The 23,619-nt window shown below is 48.1% G+C and overlaps 1 protein-coding gene across 1 annotated transcript in view; it reads left to right on the top strand.

Moving 5' to 3' along the window:
- CNTN5 (contactin 5) overlaps positions 1–23,619 on the top strand; it is an 802,468-nt gene that overhangs the window by 629,154 nt on the left and 149,695 nt on the right. Inside the window, exon 15 of the mRNA XM_066586592.1 lies at positions 23,187–23,307. Coding sequence (XP_066442689.1) covers positions 23,187–23,307 — 121 coding nt within the window. The remainder of the gene's footprint in view (positions 1–23,186; positions 23,308–23,619) is intronic.

The raw sequence follows: 23,619 nt of genomic DNA, 5'->3' as shown, positions 1-23,619 counted from the left end.
ATGATGCCAAAGGATGAATGAATGGAATATCTATAGCTAAACGTAAGAGACAAAATGGACAACGATAAGGAGCTCTAATAATGGTGCAAAATATTGTCTGACCTGAACTGGGCACTCAATCAGAGCAACCACCCTAAAAGGGCAACCCCACTGTGGGAGAGAAGCAGAGTCCAAGTCAAAAATGAGCACAGGGTAGAGAAGAAGCTGAGCACAGAACCTCAGCGAACAGGTCCACTGAGCACAGAACCACTGACCAGCATACAAGACATATACAGTAACTAGTAACCCTTGCAAAAAAGTACCAGCTCAGAAACTCTCACACTGGCTGATGGCCTAGCCAGCCTATCAGTGGTGGAACTAAAGGAAGATCCTACTCCCTCAATTCTCCAGCACAAAATAGCCCTTCATATGCACCTGAAATGGTTCTGGGCTGACATGGTGACGTCACCAAGGACCAGCACTGATAAAAATGTAAAAAAATATTTCAGAACTCATGTGTTTTCTCACCCTATCCCCCTAAAAAAAAAAACCAATAAGGCACCAATTAAAACTAAAGCTTGCCCTGCAATAAAAAAAAAGCCCTCATACAGCTATGTTGATGGAAAACTTTTCAAAAAGTTTTGAGTTTTGAAAAATAGAAAAAATTGAAAATCCCCAAATATTTGTCCGTAAGGGTTAACCCTTTCCAATCCACTGTCTGACGTCTTCCTACATTTTGTTTGAAGCCTGCACAGCTCCAATGTCAGAAGATGTCCGGCAGGGTATTCTTACGTCTACTGCCAGCCACTCCGCTGTCGGAGCCTCTCTGGCGCACACACTAGATTAAGCCAGCAGATGGCACCATTGTATATCAGCAAATAGAGAAAGTCTTTTAGGAGACCCTGAATCCAAAACTGGATTGGAAAGGGTTAAACACATCACAATACTGTGCAGCAAAGCAAGCATTTAACAAAGCGCTCAGGTCAATGCCATTGGTCAATTTATGGAAGAAAGTACAGGAAGGAAAATAAAAACTCCACTCGGAGTCTTCGGAGTCTTTGAAGTCACGCAACCTTTCAACTCTTGTTTTGATACTGTGTGATAAATATGTGGATTTAGCAGTAAGTAAGTGACTTTTTGCACCTACTGTTATTTTTCAGAATATTTCCAGCTGGGAACCAAGGAGGGGGGCAAGAAAAGTCATTTTGTTTGTGTTCCAAAATATGAATTCAATCTGGTCTTCATCGTAAAGCACCAAGAGAAAAAAAAAATCTCCGTACAGGTGAAAGTGACAGATAGGAAAGATAAAAGATTGAGGAACCATTTCAGGTTCTGCTGAAGATTCATTTCTGTGATTTTTTTTTTCTCCCTTTTTTTTTCAGAACGGGGAATGAGAAACAATTTTTTTTGTAAAATGATTTTCCTTCCGAAAGTGAAGGTTGAAGTCTATTCATACAAAGACGAGTCAAAGAGATTCCTCAGCAGTAAAGAAATGTTTAATTATAGGGAACATTTGACTACAATGGCATATCTTCTGAGTAGCCTTTCAAGACGCCATCATTATGTAGACGTTTCACCCGGCCTAGGGAGCGCAACATAATTACTGATAATGTCACCTTTTATTCAGCCCACCAGAATCTCACTCTTAGGGTGAACTGTAATGTTCTTGTCTAATATCATCAGCATTACTTCAGACACTTGATTGCTGGAAATTATATGTATATGACATGCCGCGTGGAGTATTTTTAGCGGGTTTTGTAGCATTTGCACTAAAAGTTATTATAGAACTGGCAATCTCTGGAATTCACGCAGTAGGAGAATGTTTTGAATGGTGTCAGGACACTGGCTTCAGCTGCCAGAGTTTACTGTCAAACGCTAAAAAAGGCAGGAAATTAGTAGTAACTAGCTCATATCTATCTATCTATCTCATATCTATCTATCTATCTATATATCTATCTATCTATCTATCTATCTATCTATCTATCTATCTCATATCTATCTATCTATTGCATATCTATCTATCCATCTCATATCTATCTCCTATCTATCTATCTTTCTATCTCCTATCTATCGATCTCCTATCTATCTCTCATTTCCATCTATCCATCTATCTATCTATCTTCTATCTATCTATCTCCCACATCTATCTCATATCTATCTATCTATCTATCTATCTATCTATCGATCTATCTATCTCATATCTATCTATCTATCTCATATCTATCTCTCATTTCTATCTATCTATCTCATATCTATCTATCTATCTCTATCATATCTATCTATATATATTTTTTCTCATATCTATCATTTCAATCTCATATCTATCTATCTATCTATCTCCTTCCTATCTATCTATCTATCTATCTATCTATCTATCTATCTATCTATCTATCTATCTATCTATCTATCTATCACATATCTATCTATCCATCTCATATCTATCTCCTATCTATCTATCTATCTATCTATCTATCTATCTATCTATCTATCTCCTATCTATCTCTCATTTCCATCTATCCATCTATCTATCCATCCATCTATCTATCCATCTATCTATCTTCTATCTATCTATCTCCCACATCTATCTCATATCGATCTATCTATCTATCTATCTATCTATCTATCTATCTATCTATCTATCTATCTATCTATCTATCTCCTATCTATCTATCTATCTATCTATCTATCTATCTCATATCTATCTCTCATTTCTATCTATCTATCCATCTATCTCATATCTATCTATCTATCTATCTATCTATCTATCTATCTATCTCATATCTATTTCTCATTTCTATCTATCTATCTCATATCTATCGATCTATCTCAATCATATCTATCTATATATATTTTTTCTCATATCTATCCTTTCAATCTTCTATCTATCTATCTCTCATTTCTATCTATCTATCTATCTATCTATCTATCCATCTATCCATCTATCTCCTATCTATCTATCTATCTATCTCATATCTATCTCTCATTTCTATCTATCTATCTATCTATCTATCTATCTATCTATCTATCTATCTATCTATCTCCTATCTATCTATCTCCTATCTATCTATCTATCTATCTATCTATCTATCTATCTATCGTTCTATCTCTATCATATCTATCTATATATATTTTTTCTCATATCTATCATTTCAATCTCATATCTATCTATCTATCTCTATCATATCTATCTATATATATTTTTTCTCATATCTATCATTTCAGTCTCATACCTATCTATCTATCTATCTCCTATCTATCTATCTATCTATCTATCTATCTATCTCCTATCTATCTATCTATCTATCTATCTCATATCTATCTTTCATTTCTATCTATCTATCCATCTATCTCATATCTTTCTATCTATCTATCTATCTATCTATCTCATATCTATCTATCTATCTATCTATCTATCTCTCTATCTCTCTATCTCTCATTTTTATCTATCTATCTATCTTTCTCCTATCTATCTATCTATCTATCTATCTATCTATCTATCTATCTATCTATCTGTCTATCTATCTCATATCTATCAATCTAATATCTATCTATCTATCTATCTATCTATCTATCTATCTATCTATCTATCTATCTATCTATCTATCTATCTATATCTATAAACTATGTAAACAATAGGGGTGAGGGTCCTGGTCACAAGAGTTCATTGGGACATAGAAGTGACACAAGAGATACAAGTGCTTGATCTGTATAATGGTCGGACCATTTTTATATAAATAGGGTAGTATAGAGATATGAGGTGCATAGAGGTGTATAGAATGTGGGGGATAGTATGGGATGATGGGATCAGGCTCGGAGGGATAAACAGAGTTGGGTTAGATTAGAGGATATGATAGGCCTCCCTAAAAGGATTTATTTTTTAGGGTGCGCTTAAAATTGTGGCTATTGAAGGTTAAAAGGATATTTCAGGACTTTAAAAACTTCTAACCTTTTACCACAACCAGCCTTAGTGAAGCATTCAACGATTCAGCAGTCAGGCGAAGCACAGTTGCAGCTTCAGAAGAGGATGCTGCATGCTCGCTAACACAGTCCAACTCCACTGCCTTCTCCCTCTGGCTCTTCTTGCTCTGATGACTGTCATGCATTGGGCAGTAGAGTGTTATCTATACATAGATAGGAGCTCACGCTTTAATCATGGATAAAATATATACGAGTGGGTAAATGAGCAATAAAGGTTACGTTTCTGTATGGTCTTTATGTACAATATGCATTTTATTCTGCAGCATTGGTATTTACTGGTAAAAAAGGATCTGCAAGGTAAATGTGTATATCACACTGTATGGGTGGTGGACATCCACCACTCTACATATATGGATGGTGTAGTGGCTAAGCATGCTGCCTGCAACATAGAAGACTGAGGTCCAAATCTTGGCTGAAACCCATTGATATTGTATGTATACTAGAGATGAGCGAGCACCAAAATGCTCAGGTGCTCGTTACTTGAGACGAACTTTTCGCGATGCTCGAGGGTTCGTTTCGAGTAACGAACCCCATTGAAGTCGATGGGCGACTCGAGCATTTTTGTATATCGCCGATGCTCGCTAAGGTTTCCATTTGTGAAAATCTGGGCAATTCAAGAAAGTGATGGGAACGACACAGAAACGGATAGGGCAGGCGAGGGGCTACATGTTGGGCTGCATCTCAAGTTCCCAGGTCCCACTAATAAGCCACAATAGCGGCAAGAGTGGGCCACCCCCCCTCCCAACAACTTTTACATCTGAAAAGCCCTCATTAGCAATGCATACCTTAGCTAAGCACCACACTACCTCCAACAAAGCACAATCACTGCCTGCATGACACTCCGCTGCCACTTCTCCTGGGTTACATGCTGCCCAACCCCCCCTGAACGACCCAGTGTCCACAGCGCACACCAAATTGTCCCTGCGCAGCCTTCAACTGCCCTCATGCCACACCACCCTCATGTCTATTTATAAGTGCGTCTGCCATGAGGAGGAACCGCAGGCACACACTGCAGAGGGTTGGCACGGCCAGGCAGCGACCCTCTTTAAAAGGGGCAGGGCGATAGCCCACAATGCTGTACAGAAGCAATGAGAAATCCAATCCTGTGCCACCTCCATCTGGAGCTGCACACGTGGGCATAGCAATGGGGAACCTATGTTCCACACACTATTCATTCTGTCAAGGTGTCTGCATGCCCCAGTCAGACCACGGTTTTTTATAAATAGTCACAGGCAGGTACAACTCCGCAATGGGATTCCGTGTGCACCCACAGCATGGGTGGCTCCCTGGAACCCACCGGCTGTACATAAATGTATCCCATTGCAGTGCCCTGGACAGCAGAGCTAACGTCAGATTAAATGCAGGTGGGCTTCGGCCCACACTGCATGCCCTAGTCAGACTGGGGTTCTTTAAAAGTAGACACATGCAGTTACAACTCCGTGTGGACCGACAGCATGGGTGGGTGCCAAGAAGCCACCGGCGGTACATAAATATATCCCATTGCAGTGCCCAGCACAGCTGAGGTAATGTCATGTTTAATGCAGGTGGGCTTCGGCCCACACTGCATGCCCCAGTCAGACTGGGGTTCTTTAGAAGTGGACACATGCAGTTACAACTCCGTGTGGACCGACAGCATGGGTGGCTCCCTGGAACCCACTTGCGGTACATAAATATATCCCATTGCATTGCCCATCACAGCTGAGGTAATGTCATGTTTAATGCAGGTGGGTTTCGGCCCACACTGCATGCCCCAGTCAGACTGGGGTTCTTTAGAAGTGGACACATGCAGTTACAACTCCGTGTGGACCGATAGCATGGCTGGGTGCCAGGAAGCCACCGGCGGTACATAAATATATCCCATTGCAGTGCGCATCACAGCTGAGGTAATGTCATGTTAAATGCAGGTGGGCTTCGGCCCACACTGCATGCCCCAGTCAGACTGGGATTCTTTAGAAGTGGACACATGCAGTTACAACTCCGTGTGGACCGACAGCATGGGTGTGTGCCAGGAAGGCACCGGCGGTACATAAATATATCCCATTGCAGTGCCCATCACAGCTGAGGTAATGTCATGTTAAATGCAGGTGGGCTTCGGCCCACACTGCATGCCCCAGTCAGACTGGGGTTCTTTAGAAGTGGACACATGCAGTTACAACTCCGTGTGGACCGACAGCATGGATGGCTCCCTGGAACCCACCGGCGGTACATAACTATATCCCATTGCATTGCCCATCACAGCTGAGGTAATGTCATGTTTAATGCAGGTGGGCTTCGGCCCACACTGCATGCCCCAGCCAGACTGGGGTTCTTTAGAAGTGGACACATGCAGTTACAACTCCGTGTGGACCGACAGCATGGGTGGGTGCCAGGAAGCCACCGGCGGTACATAAATATATCCCATTGCATTGCCCATCACAGCTGAGATAATGTCATGTTAAATGCAGGTGGGCTTCGGCCCACACTGCATGCCCCAGTCAGACTGGGGTTCTTTAGAAGTGGATACATGCAGTTACAACTCCGTGTGGACCGACAGCATGGGTGGCTCCCTGGAACCCACCGGCAGTACATAAATATATCCCATTGCAGTGCCCAGCACAGCTGATGTAACGTCAGCTTTAATGCAGGTGGGCAAAAAATTCATTGGATTACACTGTAGGCGAGGGCCCCAAAAAATTGGTGTACCAACAGTACTAATGTACCTGAGAAAAATTGCCCATGCCCAACCAAGAGGGCAGGTGAAACCCATTAATCGCTTTGGTTAATGTGGCTTAATTTGTAACTAGGCCTGGAGGCAGCCCAGTTAAAATAAAAATTGGTTCAGGTGAAAGTTTCAACGCTTTAATGAGCATTGAATCGTATAAAAATTGTTTACAAAAATTATATGACTGAGCCTTGTGGGCCTAAGAAAAATTGCCCGTTTGGTGTGATTACGTCAGGTTTCAGGAGGAGGAGCAGGAGGAGGAGGATGAATATAATACACAGATTGATGAAGCTAAAAGGTCCACGTTTTTGATGGTGATAGAGAACGATGCTTCCATCCGCGGGTGCAGCCTACGTATTGTTTAGGTATCGCTGCTGGCCGCTGGTGGAGAAGAGAAGTCTGGGGAAATCCAGGCTTTGTTCATCTTGATGAGTGTAAGCCTGTCGGCACTGTCGGTTGACAGGCGGGTACGGTTATCTGTGATGATTCCCCCAGCCGCACTAAACACCCTCTCTGACAAGACGCTAGCCACAGGACAAGCAAGCACCTCCAGGGCATACAGCGCGAGTTCAGGCCACTTGTCCAGCTTCGACACCCAGTAGTTGTAGGGGGCAGAGATGTCACGGAGGACGGTCGTGCGATCGGCTACGTACTCCCTCACCATCCTTTTACAGTGCTCCCGCCAACTCAGCCTTGACTGGGGAGCGGTGACACAGTCTTGCTGGGGAGCCAGAAAGCTGTCAAAGGCCTTAGAGAGTGTTCCCCCTCCTGTGCTGTACATGCTGCCTGATCTCCGCGCCTCCCCTGCTACCTGGCCCTCGGAACTGCTGCCAACCAGGCCCACTCTTCTGTAAAGAATTGAGGAGGCTGACTCCCACTGCGCCGCCCATGTTGGAGTTGGTATTCCACTATAGCTCTACGCTGCTCATAGAGCCGGGCCAACATGTGGAGCGTAGAGTTCCACCATGTGGGCACGTCGCACACAGCAGTCGGTGCACTGGCAGATTAAACCGATGTTGCAGGGTGCGCAGGGTGGCAGCGTCCGTGTGGGACTTGCGGAAATGTGCGCAGAGCCGGCGCACCTTTCCGAGCATTTTTGACAAGCGTGGGTAGCTTTTCAGAAAGCGCTGAACCACCAAATTAAAGACGTGGGCCAGGCATGGCACGTGCGTGAGGCTGCCGAGCTGCAGAGCCGCCACCAGGTTACGGCCGTTGTCACACACGACCATGCCCGGTTGGAGGCTCAGCGGCACAAGCCAGCGGTCGGTCTGCTCTGTCAGACCCTGCAGCAGTTCGTGGGCTGTGTGCCTCTTCTCTCCTAAGCTGAGTAGCTTCAGCACGGCCTGCTGACGCTTGGCCACCGCTGTGCTGCCACGCCGCGTGACACCGACTGCTGGTGACGTGCTGCTGCTGACACATCTTGATTGCGAGAGAGAGGTTGCGGAGGAGGAGGAGGAGGAAGGTGCTTTAGTGGAGGAAGCATACACCGCCGCAGATACCACCACCGAGCTGGGGCCCGCAATTCTGGGGGTGGGTAGGACGTGAGCGGTCCCAGGCTCTGACTCTGTCCCAGCCTCCACTAAATTCACCCAATGTGCCGTCAGGGAGATATAGTGGCCCTGCCCGCCTGTGCTTGTGTAAGCCGCCGACCGGGGTGGGCTTTCCAGAATACAGCGAAGTCCTGAACAAAAGACGCGACTCAAAACCAATCCGTAGCAATGAGATTTTACTTAATTTGGCAGAACCCTTAACCAACCCGAACTCCCCCAGAAAGTTACATACACTCAGCGGGGAAGCTGAGACTCTTGTGCCATGCAGCGCTGTGCTCTATAATGTGCGCCTTCAATATCCTCCAAGCTTTTGCCTAGCCGCAGGCCGTCTCTAACCAGCCGCTATTACCTTCTATCACCCTGGAAGTAGGAACAATCAGTGAGGATGCTAGGGAAGCACCGGCGGCACAGCACAAGAGTTTACAATCTTATCAACACACCCGTATTCTCCCCTTACACAACACCACTCAACAGATATAACAATATATGTATAGCTCACAAGTCAAGACAAAGTACAGTTGCGTAACGTGTGACTTGTAGATATCCTTAGACAGCTCTACGAGTATAGAGTTCTCTGTGTGTTAGGACTATGTCGGACAGCTCAGTCCCCAGCAGTGCGGCCGGCGGCCATCAGTATGCCTAACTAACTAACTAACTGCCGGCCTTGTTATTAGTCTCAGTCAGATTGGCGGTGCGTGCACGGTTACACCAGAGGCCTTAGTTCTCTGGCTGACCCGGGTCTGGTGGGTACCTTTAGACTTTGTCCGGAACGCAGGAATAGGATTTCATCCAAGAACCATATGAACTCACTGACGCCGCTACTTCTGAGCCGGGTCTGTAATGACCATCTTCTCCGTTAAGATGGTAGTCTGACAAACTCTGGAACAGTCTCTAATGCAGCTCCCCTCACGGAAGCTCCGGTCCTCGTTGGGGTCCTTTTTCCGGTGGAGCGCGGTGTCTGTCTCCTAGCTGCAGTCCTCACCAGCTCATCTCATCTCGCTCACACGCATCTAACCGCTTTCCTCTGCTCCTCTCTATGGTCATGATGCACTTCTTTTTTTCTCTGTCCCAGTCCAGAGCACAGTGACCTCTTGTGGTCAAAAAACAAAATGACAGTTACAACAGAAACGGACATTCCCAGCAGGAGGACTGTTTCACCATCTTACATGCCACCCCACTAGATGTTGCCGTCCCCGGCAACCTCCCCCACTCAAACTCATCCTGCGCGTAGCGCTGTGGGGGTACACCAGCGGTGGACCTGGCTGTCCTGCGCAGAGTCATAGGACCAGGGACAGTTGGCACACTCGGTGGATGTGGTTCTGCTGGCTGGGCATCTCTCTCCCTGGGTGGCGAGCTTGTCACGACCGGGGACTCCGACATGGCCGGGACAGGAACTACCCACCATTCATCATCTACCAGGGGTTCCCCAATACTAGGGGTAGGGATAAGCATCTCCTTATCAGCCGCAGGTTGCTGAAAGTGACAGTGTCTCAACATGTTACGGTGGAGGTTCCTTGAGGGTCCCCCATTCCCCTCGGGCTCAACCTCATACACGGGGATATCAGGATCTACCTTCTGCTTCACTATGTATGGAACCGCCTCCCACCGCCCATCCAATTTTCCGGTTGGCCTCTTGGCTCTGACTATCACAGATCACCTGGAGCATACTCGTCCATCTGCACTGGCCCCGGGTTGGGGTGCACCACTTGTCTCAGGCGCTCACCCACAACCCTATGTATTGCTCTCAGTCGGCGACGATGATCTTGCACCCAGGCGGTGGTGCTTCTCGGCGGAGGCTGTCTCGGATCCGGCATGTGAAGATCCTCGATCTCCTGGCCTGCTCTCCCAAACATAAGCATGTGTGGAGAGTAACCAGTGGTATTGTGAACCCTATTGTTGTAGGCCCACATCAGCTCAGGTAAGTACTCTGGCCACTGGGCTTTTTGACTTTCCTCTAGAGTCCGCAGCATCTGTATCAAGGTGCGGTTGAACCGCTCACACGCCCCATTCCCTTGTGGATGGTACGGAGTCGTGCGGGAACGTTCGATACCATAGAGCTGATACAGCTCCCTCATCAAAGCACCCTGGAAACATGCCCCCTGATCTGAATGAATTCTCCGCGGACACCCAAACACTTGTATAAAGTGTTTACAGACTGCCTCAGCAGCCGATTCAGCCGTCTGATCTCTGGTGGGCACGGCCACTGCATATTTTGTAAAGTGGTCCGTCATGACCAAACAGTAGGGGCGTCCTGAGGTAGAGTACCCGATCTGTACATAATCAATCAATAAGATTTCCAGGGGGGCGGAAGTGCGGATAGTTTGCACAGGGGCCCGTTGCTCGGGGCTTTTACTCAGCCCGCAGGACCGACATTTCAGACATGCCTCGGTCACCATTTCTCCCAAATCCGGGCAATATACGAAGCGCTGGAGCCATTGGTACGTCTTCGCGCTCCCGAAATGAGCCCCCCTCTCATGGGCTTCTTGAGCGGCAGCTGGTCCCAGTGACATAGGGATGACAACCTGTTGCCGGTGCTGCAGCTCTGACTGTACGTATATGGTCCGGCACAGGAGCCCCTGGTTAATACTCAGCTTATCCCATTGTCTCAGCAACTTCTGACCTTCCTGCGTCAGACTGGCCCGCTCGTCCGGGCGAGGCCAAACCTTAGTTCGGACCCACTCTCTCACTTTCCATAGGTCCGAGCAGCTACTTTGGACTCGTTCCCAATCTCCCAACGTCTTCCCCAACACCATCGGCATCCCTGAAGCCACCCCACTTGAATGTGTCAGATTCTGGAATGGTGGTACTCTGCCGAGGTGTGGAATTTCAGTGTCTTCTAAATCCTCTTCTCCCCTCTTGGTCGGCGACCCCACTGGAACTCGGGAGAGGGCATCGGCGTTGCCGTTCTCCCTCCCTGACCGGAACTGGATGCGGTATCGATACTTGGAAAGGCAGGCCATCCATCGCTGCTCAAGGGCGCCTAGCTTAGCGTTCTCCAAGTGCGCTAGCGGGTTATTGTCCGTCATCACAGTCACTTCTGCACCCGTCAGATACTCTGCAAACTTCTCAGTCATGGCCCAGACCAGCGCCAAAAGCTCCAACCTAAAGGAGCTATAGTTGTCAGGGTTGCGCTCCGACTCCCTTAACGACCTACTGCCATAGGCAATGACCCTCTCACGCCCGTCTTGAACTTGAGATAACACAGCTCCAAGACCATGTAAACTTCCATCCGTGTACAGCAAGAACGGGCTATCAAACTGTGCATAGGCCAGGATTGGGGCGCTGGTCAGAGTTCTTTTCAATGCCTCGAAGGCTTCTTGCTGTCGTGGCCCCCACTCAATGGGGCGATTCCTGGGCCCTCCAGTTGTGCCTCTCAGCAGCTCGTTTAGTGGACCGGCCAGATGAGAGAACTTGGGTATAAATCTCCTGTAATAACCGGCCAGGCCTAGAAACGCTTGTACTTCCCGTAGGGTTCTTGGCTGGGGCCACTTTTGCACGGCCTCCACCTTGCTAGGGGCCGGTTGTACCCCTTCTGGAGTGACCACATGTCCCAGGAACTCTATGCGCTGTTGAAGCAGTTGACACTTTTTGGGCTTGATTTTCAGACCATGATCTTGTAGTCGTCCCAGGACCTGCCGCAGTTTTTTAAGATGATCTTCGAATGAAGTCCCAAACACCACAATGTCATCCAGATATATCAATACTGATTCAAAGTTTAGGTCACCCAGACAGTGCTCCATCAACCGCTGAAACGTCCCTGGAGCGTTGGTCAGTCCGAACGGCATCCTATTGAACTCATATAGTCCCATGGGCAAGATAAAGGCTGTCTTTGCCTTGTCTTTTTCAGCTACTGGCACTTGCCAATATCCACTAGCCAGGTCGAGCGTGGAAAAGTACTTGGCTCGACCCAAGGAGGATAGTGACTCTTCGATCCGTGGTAGAGGATAAGCATCCCGGATGGTTCGGGCATTCAATTTCCGATAATCTACACAGAACCGAAGACTTCCGTCTTTCTTTCGCACCAGGACCACAGGAGCAGCCCACGGGCTTTTACTTTCCTGTATCACCTGGTTTTCCAGCATGCTGGCCACCATATTTTTCACCTCTTGATACATCTTGGGTGGGATTTGCCTGTACCGTTCTCGAACTGGCGCAGCGTCGCGGGTAGGGATTTCATGCTCGATAGCGGTGGCACACCCGAAGTCTTCATCATGCCTTGAGAACGCTTCCTGGTATTCCCATAGCGTGTCTTCCAGAAGCTTTTGTTGCCCCGGGGTCAGAGAGCGGGGCTCCACTCCCATCAGAGACATGATCACTCGACCGTTCCACTCAGCTGTTGGGGCCTGTTCTTGCTGGACCTTCACAGCAAAGGTACAAGCTGACCTCCCATCTGGCTGTAGCGTGAAGCTCCTCCGGGGAATGACACCGCCCTCGGGCACATGAACTTCAGCCAGCAGGGTATTCCCAGGAACGATCGACTCACTGTCCCAGACATTGAGGCAGCGTATAGGCACGCACCCATCTTTCACGGTGACGAGTGCTCGGGCTACCAGTGGGCGGTTCTGCAGTTCTCCCCGTGGAGCAGGTTCGATCAGGACCTCCAGTCCATTCAGTGGCCGCCCAGCTCCCACTGGAAGCATCAAAATTTTCTCCTGGCGTGGTGGAATCTTCACTGGAGCTCTCAGCGGTACTCTCACATGCCCAATAGGACACCCTGACATGAGGCTCTTCTGTAAACTGCAGCTCCTCACCATCTGCTGTAGGACCTTTTGAGTTGGCCGGTGCGTGGTGGTCCGCTGCCAGTATTTAGGCCCTTCCTTGGCATAGAGGTGATGATTGAGGTCTCTCAGCACGTTCATGCCCAGCGTTACATCGAGTCCCTTTCGGGACGGATGATCTACCAGCACGATCCCCTTTTTGCCAATGTCCTGCCCAAACAGCCGGATTCGCATCCAGACGATCCCTTGTACATCCATTGCACCATTATTGGCAGCTGTCAACCGGATAACACTTCCATCTTCCGGTTCCATCATATGCCCGAAGTGTCTCTCGAAAAACTCCAACGGCATCAGGGTGCATTCCGATCCGGTATCCACTAGGCAGTGTACCTTTTGGCCCTCCAGCTCAGCTTCCATAATGGGACTGCTAGCATAGAGATCGCGTTCATTGCGTAGTGGGCTTAGCTCTGAGGGAACTGACGCAGGATGCCCTGTTACTGCCGCAGTCGGAAGTTTAAAGCCAGCTCAGGTTCCGTCTGTTGGTGGCACTCTTGAGCGATATGGTTATACCGTCGGCAGCTCCAGCAAAGAGGTCCCCTTGATCCCCGCACCCCGGATGGGTCTGGATTAATGGATCCTCGCCCCCGGAACACTCTCTGTGGAGGTGGGCAGGACGATGGGGTCAATCCCGGGGCCCTGGATGAGTCCGCCTTCATCTGGGACACTTCCAGGCGGAGTTCTCTCATTTCTGCTCGTAGGGCCTGGACCACATCCTTCAAGGACTCGGAGTCTTCAAGACCTCCCCGGGCCTCTGTCACTTGGGTGCTACTCACTGCCTGCACACTCACAGCCGTGGGCTCTTCTTCTCTCTCTACAGCAGCCCGGTAAATGTTATAAAATGTCAGGTCAGCATCTGCCCGGGTCATCTCTTGCAGTTTATCCTGTAAAAATCTATTGGATAGTCCTAGAATAAATTGGTCTCGTAGTAGCCGGTCCACTTCATTGAAAGCTCCCATGGCCCCTGAATCCCGTCGTTGCACTTCATTCAACACTTCCTGTAGGGTGTTAGAGTATTGTATCAACGTTTCACCCTCTCGCTGGGACCGGTTGAAGAAGCTGCTGCGCAACTGCGCTACCCTGGTTCGCCCTCCCTGTGCCCCCTCCAGCAGGGAGAATATTTTCTCCAAAGTGTCTCTTTCTGACTCGGGCCGTACCATCACGGTCCGTCTAGCGTCGCCTTCCAGGGCTCCCAATGTTATCTCTGCACGCAGCGCAGGTATCAAATTACTCAATTTAACTATACTTTGTACCCTTTCGGTCCAGTCCTGCAACCCCATATTTTTACCGTTAAACTTTGGCAAGTGCTGCATTAGTGCTCCAGCCGATAAGTACCCTACTTGGGCTGGCGTGACAGGTACTGGGGCTAGGAAATCTTGTTGCGGCGGGGCACCCTGGGCCGCTGGCGCTAGGGGAATGTTTCCCGCCACGTCTCCGTCCGTGACGATCGCTGTATCCTGCCGAACTACGCCAAGTGTAAGCCGCCGACCGCGGTGGGCTTTCCAGAATACAGCGAAGTCCTGAACAAAAGACGCGACTCAAAACCAATCCGTAGCAATGAGATTTTACTTAATTTGGCAGAACCCTTAACCAACCCGAACTCCCCCAGAAAGTTACATACACTCAGCGGGGAAGCTGAGACTCTTGTGCCATGCAGCGCTGTGCTCTATAATGTGCGCCTTCAATATCCTCCAAGCTTTTGCCTAGCCGCAGGCCGTCTCTAACCAGCCGCTATTACCTTCTATCACCCTGGAAGTAGGAACAATCAGTGAGGATGCTAGGGAAGCACCGGCGGCACAGCACAAGAGTTTACAATCTTATCAACACACCCGTATTCTCCCCTTACACAACACCACTCAACAGATATAACAATATATGTATAGCTCACAAGTCAAGACAAAGTACAGTTGCGTAACGTGTGACTTGTAGATATCCTTAGACAGCTCTACGAGTATAGAGTTCTCTGTGTGTTAGGACTATGTCGGACAGCTCAGTCCCCAGCAGTGCGGCCGGCGGCCATCAGTATGCCTAACTAAACTAGCTAACTGCCGGCCTTGTTATTAGTCTCAGTCAGATTGGCGGTGCGTGCACGGTTACACCAGAGGCCTTCGTTCTCTGGCTGACCCGGGTCTGGTGGGTACCTTTAGACTTTGTCCGGAACGCAGGAATAGGATTTCATCCAAGAACCATATGAACTCACTGACGCCGTTACTTCTGAGCCCGGTCTGTAATGACCATCTTCTCCGTTAAGATGGTAGTCTGACAAACTCTGGAACAGTCTCTAATGCAGCTCCCCTCACGGAAGCTCCGGTCCTCGTTGGGGTCCTTTTTCCGGTGGATCGCAGTGTCTGTCTCCTAGCTGCAGTCCTCACCAGCTCATCTCATCTCGCTCACATGCATCTAACCGCTTTCCTCTGCTCCTCTCTATGGTCATGATGCACTTCTTTTTTTCTCTGTCCCAGTCCAGAGCACAGTGACCTCTTGTGGTCAAAAAACAAAATGACAGTTACAACAGAAACGGACATTCCCAGCAGGAGGACTGTTTCACCATCTTACACTTGTCCACGTGTCCGTTGTTAAGTGGACCTTGGCAGTAACCGCGTTGGTGAGGGCGCGTACAATGTTGCGGGAGACGTGGTCGTGCAGGGCTGGGACAGCACATCGGGAAAAGTAATGGCGACTGGGAACCGAGTAGCGCGGGGCCACCGCCGCTATCCTGCTTTTGAAAGCCTCCGTTTCCACAAGCCTATACGGCAGCATCTCCAGGCTGATCAATTTGGCTATGTGCACGTTTAACGCTTGAGCGTGCTGGTGCATGGCGGCGTACTTGCGCTTGCGCTCAAACACTTGCGCTAGCGACGGCTGGACGCTGAGAGACATTGGTGGATGGGGCCGAGGACAGCGGAGGTGAGGGTGTGGGTGCAGGCCAGGAGACGGTAGTGCCTGTGTCCTGAGAGGGGGGGTTGGATCTCAGTGGCAGTTTGGGGCACAGGGGGAGAGGCAGTGGTGCAAACCGGACGCGGTGAACGGCCTTCGTCCCACCTTGTGGGGTGCTTGGCCATCATATGTCTGCGCATGCTGGTGGTGGTGAGGCTGGTGGTGGTGGCTCCCCGGCTGATCTTGGCGCGACAAAGGTTGTACACCACTGTTCGTCGGTCGTCTGCACTCTCAGTGAAAAACTGCCAGACCTTTGAGCACCTCGGCCTCTGCAAGGTGGCATGGTGCGATGGGGGCGCTTTGGGAAACAGTTGGTGGATTATTCGGTCTGGCCCTGCCTCTACCCCTGGCCACCGCACTGGCTCTTGCGACCTGCCCTGCTGCTGCACTTGCCTCCCCCTCTGAAGACCTGTCCTCAGTAGGCTTAGCAAACCAGGTGGGGTCAATCACCTCATCGTCCTGCTGCTCTTCCTCCGAATCCCCTGTGTGCTCCTCCCTCGGACTTACTCCAATTACTACTACCTGAGTGATAGACAACTGTGTCTCATCGTCATCGTTCTCCTCACCCACTGAAAGCTCTTGAGACAGTTGCCGGAAGTCCCCAGCCTCATCCCCTGGACCCCGGGAACTTTCCAAAGGTTGGGCATCAGTCACGACAAACTCCTCCAGTGGGAGAGGATTCGGAACCATTGCTGCCCATTCTGGGCAGGGGCCCGAGAACAGTTCCTGGGAGTCTGCCTGCTCCTCAGAATGTGTCATTGTAATGGAGTGAGGAGGCTGGGAGGAAGGAGGAGCAGCAGCCAGAGGATTCAGAGTTGCAGCAGTGGACGGCGCATAACTCTGGGTGGTCGATAGATTGCTGGATGCACTTTCTGCCATCCACGACAGAACCTGCTCACACTGCTCATTTTCTAAAAAGGTCTACCGCGTGGACTCATTAATTGTGAGATTAATCTGGGGACGCCAGAAACGTGCCTCTCTCCTAATCCCGCAGCAGTCGGCTGCGATACACCTGGATCAGGAGCTCAGCCTCTGCCCACACCCTGACTAGGGCCTCCGCGTCCTTGCCCGCGTCCGCGTCCTCTAAGCCTACCCCTACCCCTCAGCATGGTGTATTACCAGTAGTGCAGAAACAGAACGCTGTAATTAAATGTGCCGTTTATTGGCCTGTGGTTGGAGGCTGACTTCGCTTACGGAACGCACAGCAGAGCCAGGAAAGAATTTTGTGCAAGCCTGCTGTAACACTTAGCTGGCTGCATATTAATTAGGACTACTACCCCCAGCAGAGACGCAGTACAGTCAGGACGGTCACAGGCAGCCCAAATATATTTTGTTGTCTCAAATTTTTTTGGAAAAGCCCACTGCCTATATAGACAGTATACGTCTTTCACCTTTTTCACTGTCCCTGCCTCAGCACTACTGGCCCTATACTATGTAAAATTACTGCAGACTGTTTCCCTCTGGACAGGATGACAGCGGTGATGTAACGGCCAACGCAGAGCCAGGAAAGAATTTTGCGCAAGCCTGCTGTAACACTTAGCTGGCTGCGTATTAATTAGGACTACTACCCCCAGCAGAGACGCAGTACACTCAGGACGGTCACAGGCAGCCCAAATAGAAAGTTTTTTCCCAAATTTTTTTGGAAAAACCCACTGCCTATATAGACAGTATATCTCTTTCACTGTCCCTGCCTCACTACTACTGGCCCTGGACTATGTAAAATTACTGCAGACTGTTTCCCTCTGGACAGGATGACAGCGGTGATGTAACGGCCAACGCAGAGCCAGGAAAGAATTTTGCGCAAGCCTGCTGTAACACTTAGCTGGCTGCGTATTAATTAGGACTACTACCCCCAGCAGAGACGCAGTACACTCAGGACGGTCACAGGCAGCCCAAATAGAATGTTTTTTCACAATTTTTTTGGGAAAAACCCACTGCCTATATAGACAGTATACGTCTTTCACCTTTTTCACTGTCCCTGCCTCAGCACTACTGGCCCTATACTATGTAAAATTACTGCAGACTGCGGACGCAATGCTCTGCACGGCCGATATACAAAAAAAAAAAAAAGTGCAACACTGCAAAAAGTAGCCTCAACACTACTGCACACGGTTAGATGTGGCCCTAAGAAGGACCGTTGGGGTTCTTGAAGCCTAAAATAACTCCTAACGCTCTCCCTATAGCAACTCCAGCAAGGCAGCACTTTCCCTGACCTATGTCAGAATGCATCTGTGGCGAGCCGCGGGAGGGGCCGATTTTTATACTCGGGTGACACCTGATCTCGCCAGCCACTCACTGCAGGGGGGTGGTATAGGGCTTGAACGTCGCAGGGGGAAGTTGTAATGCCTTCCCTGTCTTTCTATTGGCCAGAAAAGCGTGCTAACGTCTCAGAGATGAAAGGGAAAGTAACTCGAACATCGCGTGGTACTCGTCTCGAGTAACGAGCATCTCGAACACACTAATACTCGAACGAGTATCAAGCTCGGACGAGTACGTTCGCTCATCTCTAATGTATACATTTTTTGGACCATGAAAGTAGATTATAGTTGCAGCTATAGCTGGTGACAGCGATGGAAGCTCTACCTCTGATTCAGCTTTATGAAACAATGAGTAGAGCTAAATGATCATTAGAGTAGCTCATAGAAATATGGCAAAAAATAAAGGGGCAGCTATACAGCAAGACCCCTTCCCAATGTGTTACATTTACTAATAGTAATGTTAGGGGAAAGTTTTAGCTTTAAATTCCAACCACAAGATGGCGCTCAAAACTGATGTATATTATGAGAAATGGCGCTTAAGCGCAAGATTTGCAGTTACACAAGCTACAGCATTGATATAACAATTTGTTTTGCATTAGAACCTCTATACTTTAATACATGAGCACAACCTTCTCGTAGACATAAGAACCTGAAACTGCCCCAAATAAAGGTTTGTTAAAAGGAAAAAAATAGAGGGTGTCTTGCTTTGTAGTTGAAAGTTGAGTTTTTTGGGCCAGCCTAATGATCATCATTGGTTTATTGGGTGGGATTTAGTATTCATGAGCTTGTGTGTGGGAGGAGGATACAGAGTGAACAGGCAGAGATGCAGCCCAGGGGATTATGGGAGATGTAGTACAGGAGGACTGGGACCAGGAAGTACTGATGTAAACTGCAACAAAACGCAGTATGTGCTGCAGAATGAGGGGGAGGAGAGCAGGAGAAGCAGAGGAAAGGTTATGAGGGGATTTACTATAACACCCTGAGATGATTTATGACTATTTTGGAATTTGACTTTGGTCTTGGAATACCCCATTAACCTGATTGTCTGGAATAGTGCATTCTACACAACTATTGTGGCTCGGGGAAATTCTTGGAGGTGGAAGTGGGAGGTTCAGATAAGGGAGGATGTTAAGGTACCCTTACACCAGGTGATTATTGCCCAGAGTGACAATCATCCCATGTACACAAGACCACCGAGTGGGCACTGAGCAAAAAAAATCATTGACCTGTGGGAGTCGCTTGGTTTTTAGCAGAACTAAAAACCAAGTGATTATTGTTTTGTGTAAGGAGGAGCAATTCAATGTCTGGGAGACTGCTGTTTACTGTGAATGGAGGCGGGCGGTCAGAACGATCTCGGCCCATTCCGCCTCCATGCACTTGAACAACTATTGGTCCTGTGTAATAGTTGAGCAGCAGTCCGTGGGATGGCTGTCAGATGCTTATATGCATAGCAGTCATCCCGTGTAAAAGGGCCTTTTGCCATTAGCAGAGCAGAGAGCGCAGGTGAGGTGGTAGACAGGGATAAGAGAGGAGATGTAGGATGGTGCAGCACTGTGGGGAGCTTTATGGATGAGAGCGATGAGTACAAATTCTATTTTATAGTGAATGAGCAACCAGTGTAGTGACTGGCACAGGGTGGAGGCATCAGTGTAGTGACTGGCACAGGGTGGAGGCATCAGTGTAGTGACTGGCACAGGGTGGAGGCATCAGTGTAGTGACTGGCACAGGGTGGAGGCATCAGTTTAGTGACTGGCACAGGGTGGAGGCATCAGTGTAGTGACTGGCAAAGGCTGGAGGCATCAGTGTAGTGACTGACACAGGGTGGAGGAATCAGTGTAGTGACTGGCACAGGGTGGAGGCATCAGTGTAGTGACTGACACAGGGTGGAGGCATCTGTGCAGTTACTGGCACAGGGTGGAGGCACCAGTGTAGTGACTGACACAGGGTGGAGGCACCAGTGTAGTGACTGACACAGGGTGGAGGCATCTGTGCAGTGACTGGCACAGGGTGGAGGCATCTGTGCAATGACTGACACAGGGTGGAGGCATCTGTGCAGTGACTGGCACAGGGTGGAGGCACCAGTGTAGTGACTGGCATACGGTGGAGGCATCAGTGCAGTGACTGACACAGGGTGGAGGCATCAGTGCAGTGACTGTCACAGGGTGGAGACATCTGTGCAATGACTGACACAGGGTGGAGGCATCTGTGCAGTGACTGGCACAGGGTGGAGGCATCAGTGTAGTGACTGACACAGGGTGGAGGCATCAGTGTAGTGACTGGCACAGGGTGGAGGCATCAGTGTAGTGACTGGCACAGGGTGGAGGCATCAGTGTAGTGACTGGCATACGGTGGAGGCATCAGTGCAGTGACTGACACAGGGTGGAGGCATCTGTGCAGTGACTGGCACAGGGTGGAGGCATCAGTGTAGTGACTGGCACAGGGTGGAGGCATCAGTGTAGTGACTGGCGCAGGATGGAGGCATCAGTGTAGTGACTGGCACAGGGTGGAGGCATCAGTGTAGTGACTGACACAGGGTGAAGGCATCAGTATAATGACTGGTATAGGGTGGAGGTATCAGTGTAACGATTGGCCAGAAAGATGAGCCTGGCTGCTTCATAAGTCTTGCTCTATCTTTTGCCGAGATACGCTCGAGGCTCCCATTGGCTTTTATGGAAGCTGACAAAAAAGGAAGGGGGAGGGAGTTTAGCTGTGTGCAGCGCCGGGAAAAGAAGACGGCTGCCGCTATTTAAGCATTAATAGTAATTTTTTTCACTGATATCCGCCCGTATGAATAGACGAGAAAACGCTAATTTAGATCGGGACTTGATTACGGCTATTGTTCATTCACGCGAATTTTGCCCACGATGTGGCGAGCTTAAAAATGCATACAGTTGTGTGAATAAGGCCTAAATTATATTGGTACCAAGTTGTGTATTTAAAGCAGAAGGCCAAACAATGAAGTGACAAATACAACCTTGCTACATCTCTGCATATTCTGTATTTTCCGATTTACAGTAGCTTGGAAAGTATTTTCTCCTCTTTTCATTGTTGCTCCCTGCTGAGTAATGTGCAGCAAACTGACAGCAATTTATGGCCATTAATGATGGCAGCTTTACAGAAAGCCTCCCTGACAATGGATGGTAGCAATAATTAAGAAGTCAAAGTGACCAATGTTGTACAGATTCTGATTAAGGCGTATAAAGGCTCTATATACAATAATCACAGGCTTTCTGTATAAAGTCTACCACTCAATGTGGATCGATGAATTCACAAAGTACAAATACCTACAGTTTTTCAGTGTTGGGTTCATTGCTGGTGCTGCATCAGGATCGCATGGCTACTGTTGTTTCTATCAGCTAATTAAGCTGTTGATTAATGTGTTACTCGCTAAAGAAAAATGTGCTACGTATGTATAACAAGTTTAACTAACTGCACACCACTGACTTGTTACACACACTGATGACTTTAGTGACGCTCATGCTTTAAGAACTATTGCATTACTTTCACAGTATTTTAGGCATCTGAGACCAGGTAAGTACATGTGCTTAAATAATGGAACTGTAACATGGAGAATTTGTCATTGATACTCTGGGATACAAATATTACAATGTGCTAATGAGAAAATCAATGACTTACAAAATTCACTCAGGGTAAAACTTACTAGAATTAAGTTATGTTATTTCAGGCTCTGTGGGGGGCAGGATCTTCCTCTAGGCCCGCCCCTGCTTAACCAACTATTAATTCATATAATGCTCAGCCAATTAGAACTAACTATTATTTTATTGGCTGAACAGAGGTTTTGACAAATGGGTCTGACCAAGCCATTAAAAGCATAGTCAGAAATCTGGACCCAAAGCAACTTCTGTTACATGCCAAATTCCTGCCTGCCTTAACTTTTCAAAATATGCATGTTTGTGTATAGGTTCGATGACTTAATCCATAAGTTTTGGTTTTTTTCTTTTCTTTTATCTTCATTTATTCTGTTAGGGTGCATTCAGATGACCGTATATCGGCCGGATATTCACACCGGCCGATATACGGCATCTCTCTCTGCAGGGGGAGGAGGCTGGAAGAGCCGGGAGCAGTGCTCTGAGCTCCCACCCCCTCTCTGCCCCCTCTCCACCCCCCTAAACTATTTTCAATGAGGAGAGGCGGGACAGGGCGGAGCTAATTCCTGAAACTTATCCCTGCCCCATCCCGTCTCCTCTCATTGCAAATAGTGCAGAGGGGCGGAGAGGGGGTGGAGAGGAGGCAGAGAGGGGGCGGGAGCTCAGAGCATTGCTTACGGCTCTTCCAGCCTCCTCCCTCTGCAGAGACAGGCGCCGTATATCGGCCGGCGTGAATACCCAGCCGATATACGGTCGTCTGTATGCACCCTTACTCTGTTCAATTTATACTATTTTCGTGTTTTGTAAAAAAAATTATCCAACGACTACCACAATAACGATTTGTTAATGCTTAACTTCATATTTTGTACAACCTTCGGAAAACTTTTCAATGAAAATTGAATGTTCAAAAAAATGAATAAAAAAGCATAAAAGCATAGTCGGTTCTCATTTGCTGAACAGAATATTAGCTCACCCAATAAAAATGTGGGATTTGTTCAGCAGGGGTGGATTTAGGGAAACTGGGCGGTGCCATGCAGCACACTTAGAGGTTGTTGATGGGCTGTGCCGTTCACTTGAGAAGGGTTTTCCTTAGATGATCTATCTACATTTGAGACCCCGGATCCGACTCTGCTTAAGAAATCCCAATTTCTTTAGCTTATTTTTTTAGGTTGATTTATTTATTTTCTGCAATTTTCACAAAAACCGCATTGACAAAGCAATAACAAAATAATCAAGGAACTGTCAGGTGTGAATACCCTGGCATACAACGCCACAATTCATCTGTCTAACATAGAATTGCTGATGTGCTTTCAATCTCTGCAATATATGCGTGCCACATTTGACACTTACAGATAGTTCCATTTATAATGCATTAAATTGGGCATTCACTTCTTTTCCAGCAAACATCATCGGCTGATTTAATGATTAGAAACATCCTACTGGTGCACGCTGGGAGATATGGCTGCAGGGTGCAGACTACGGCTGACAGTGTATCAGATGAAGCAGAACTGCTTGTTAGGGGTGAGTATGCTAACACGACTCTCTTGATTTATTGCCTAGTCATATTGGCATTGGGCACTGGTGTGCTGAATTGCATGTGCCATGTGACGCTGGAATGTTTGCAATTAGTGAAAATGAATTATGAAGATTTGGGATGTAACAAATACCAGACGTTTGATGCAAATTATCTCTATGATGAACAGTAATTACATTTTCATGCACATTTGTGTGTCAACAGAATAGACTAATGGATCGATGTAAAGCATACCGAGCGACTTAACTACAGCGGAGATTTATTCCATGAGAATCGTGTATACTGGTTCAATGGATGAG

This window comes from Eleutherodactylus coqui, chromosome 1 (assembly GCF_035609145.1).
Source record: "Eleutherodactylus coqui strain aEleCoq1 chromosome 1, aEleCoq1.hap1, whole genome shotgun sequence".
Lineage (NCBI taxonomy): Eukaryota > Metazoa > Chordata > Amphibia > Anura > Eleutherodactylidae > Eleutherodactylus > Eleutherodactylus coqui.
Note: the sequence above shows the minus strand (reverse complement) of the source record. Positions and strands in the feature narration are given on the sequence as shown.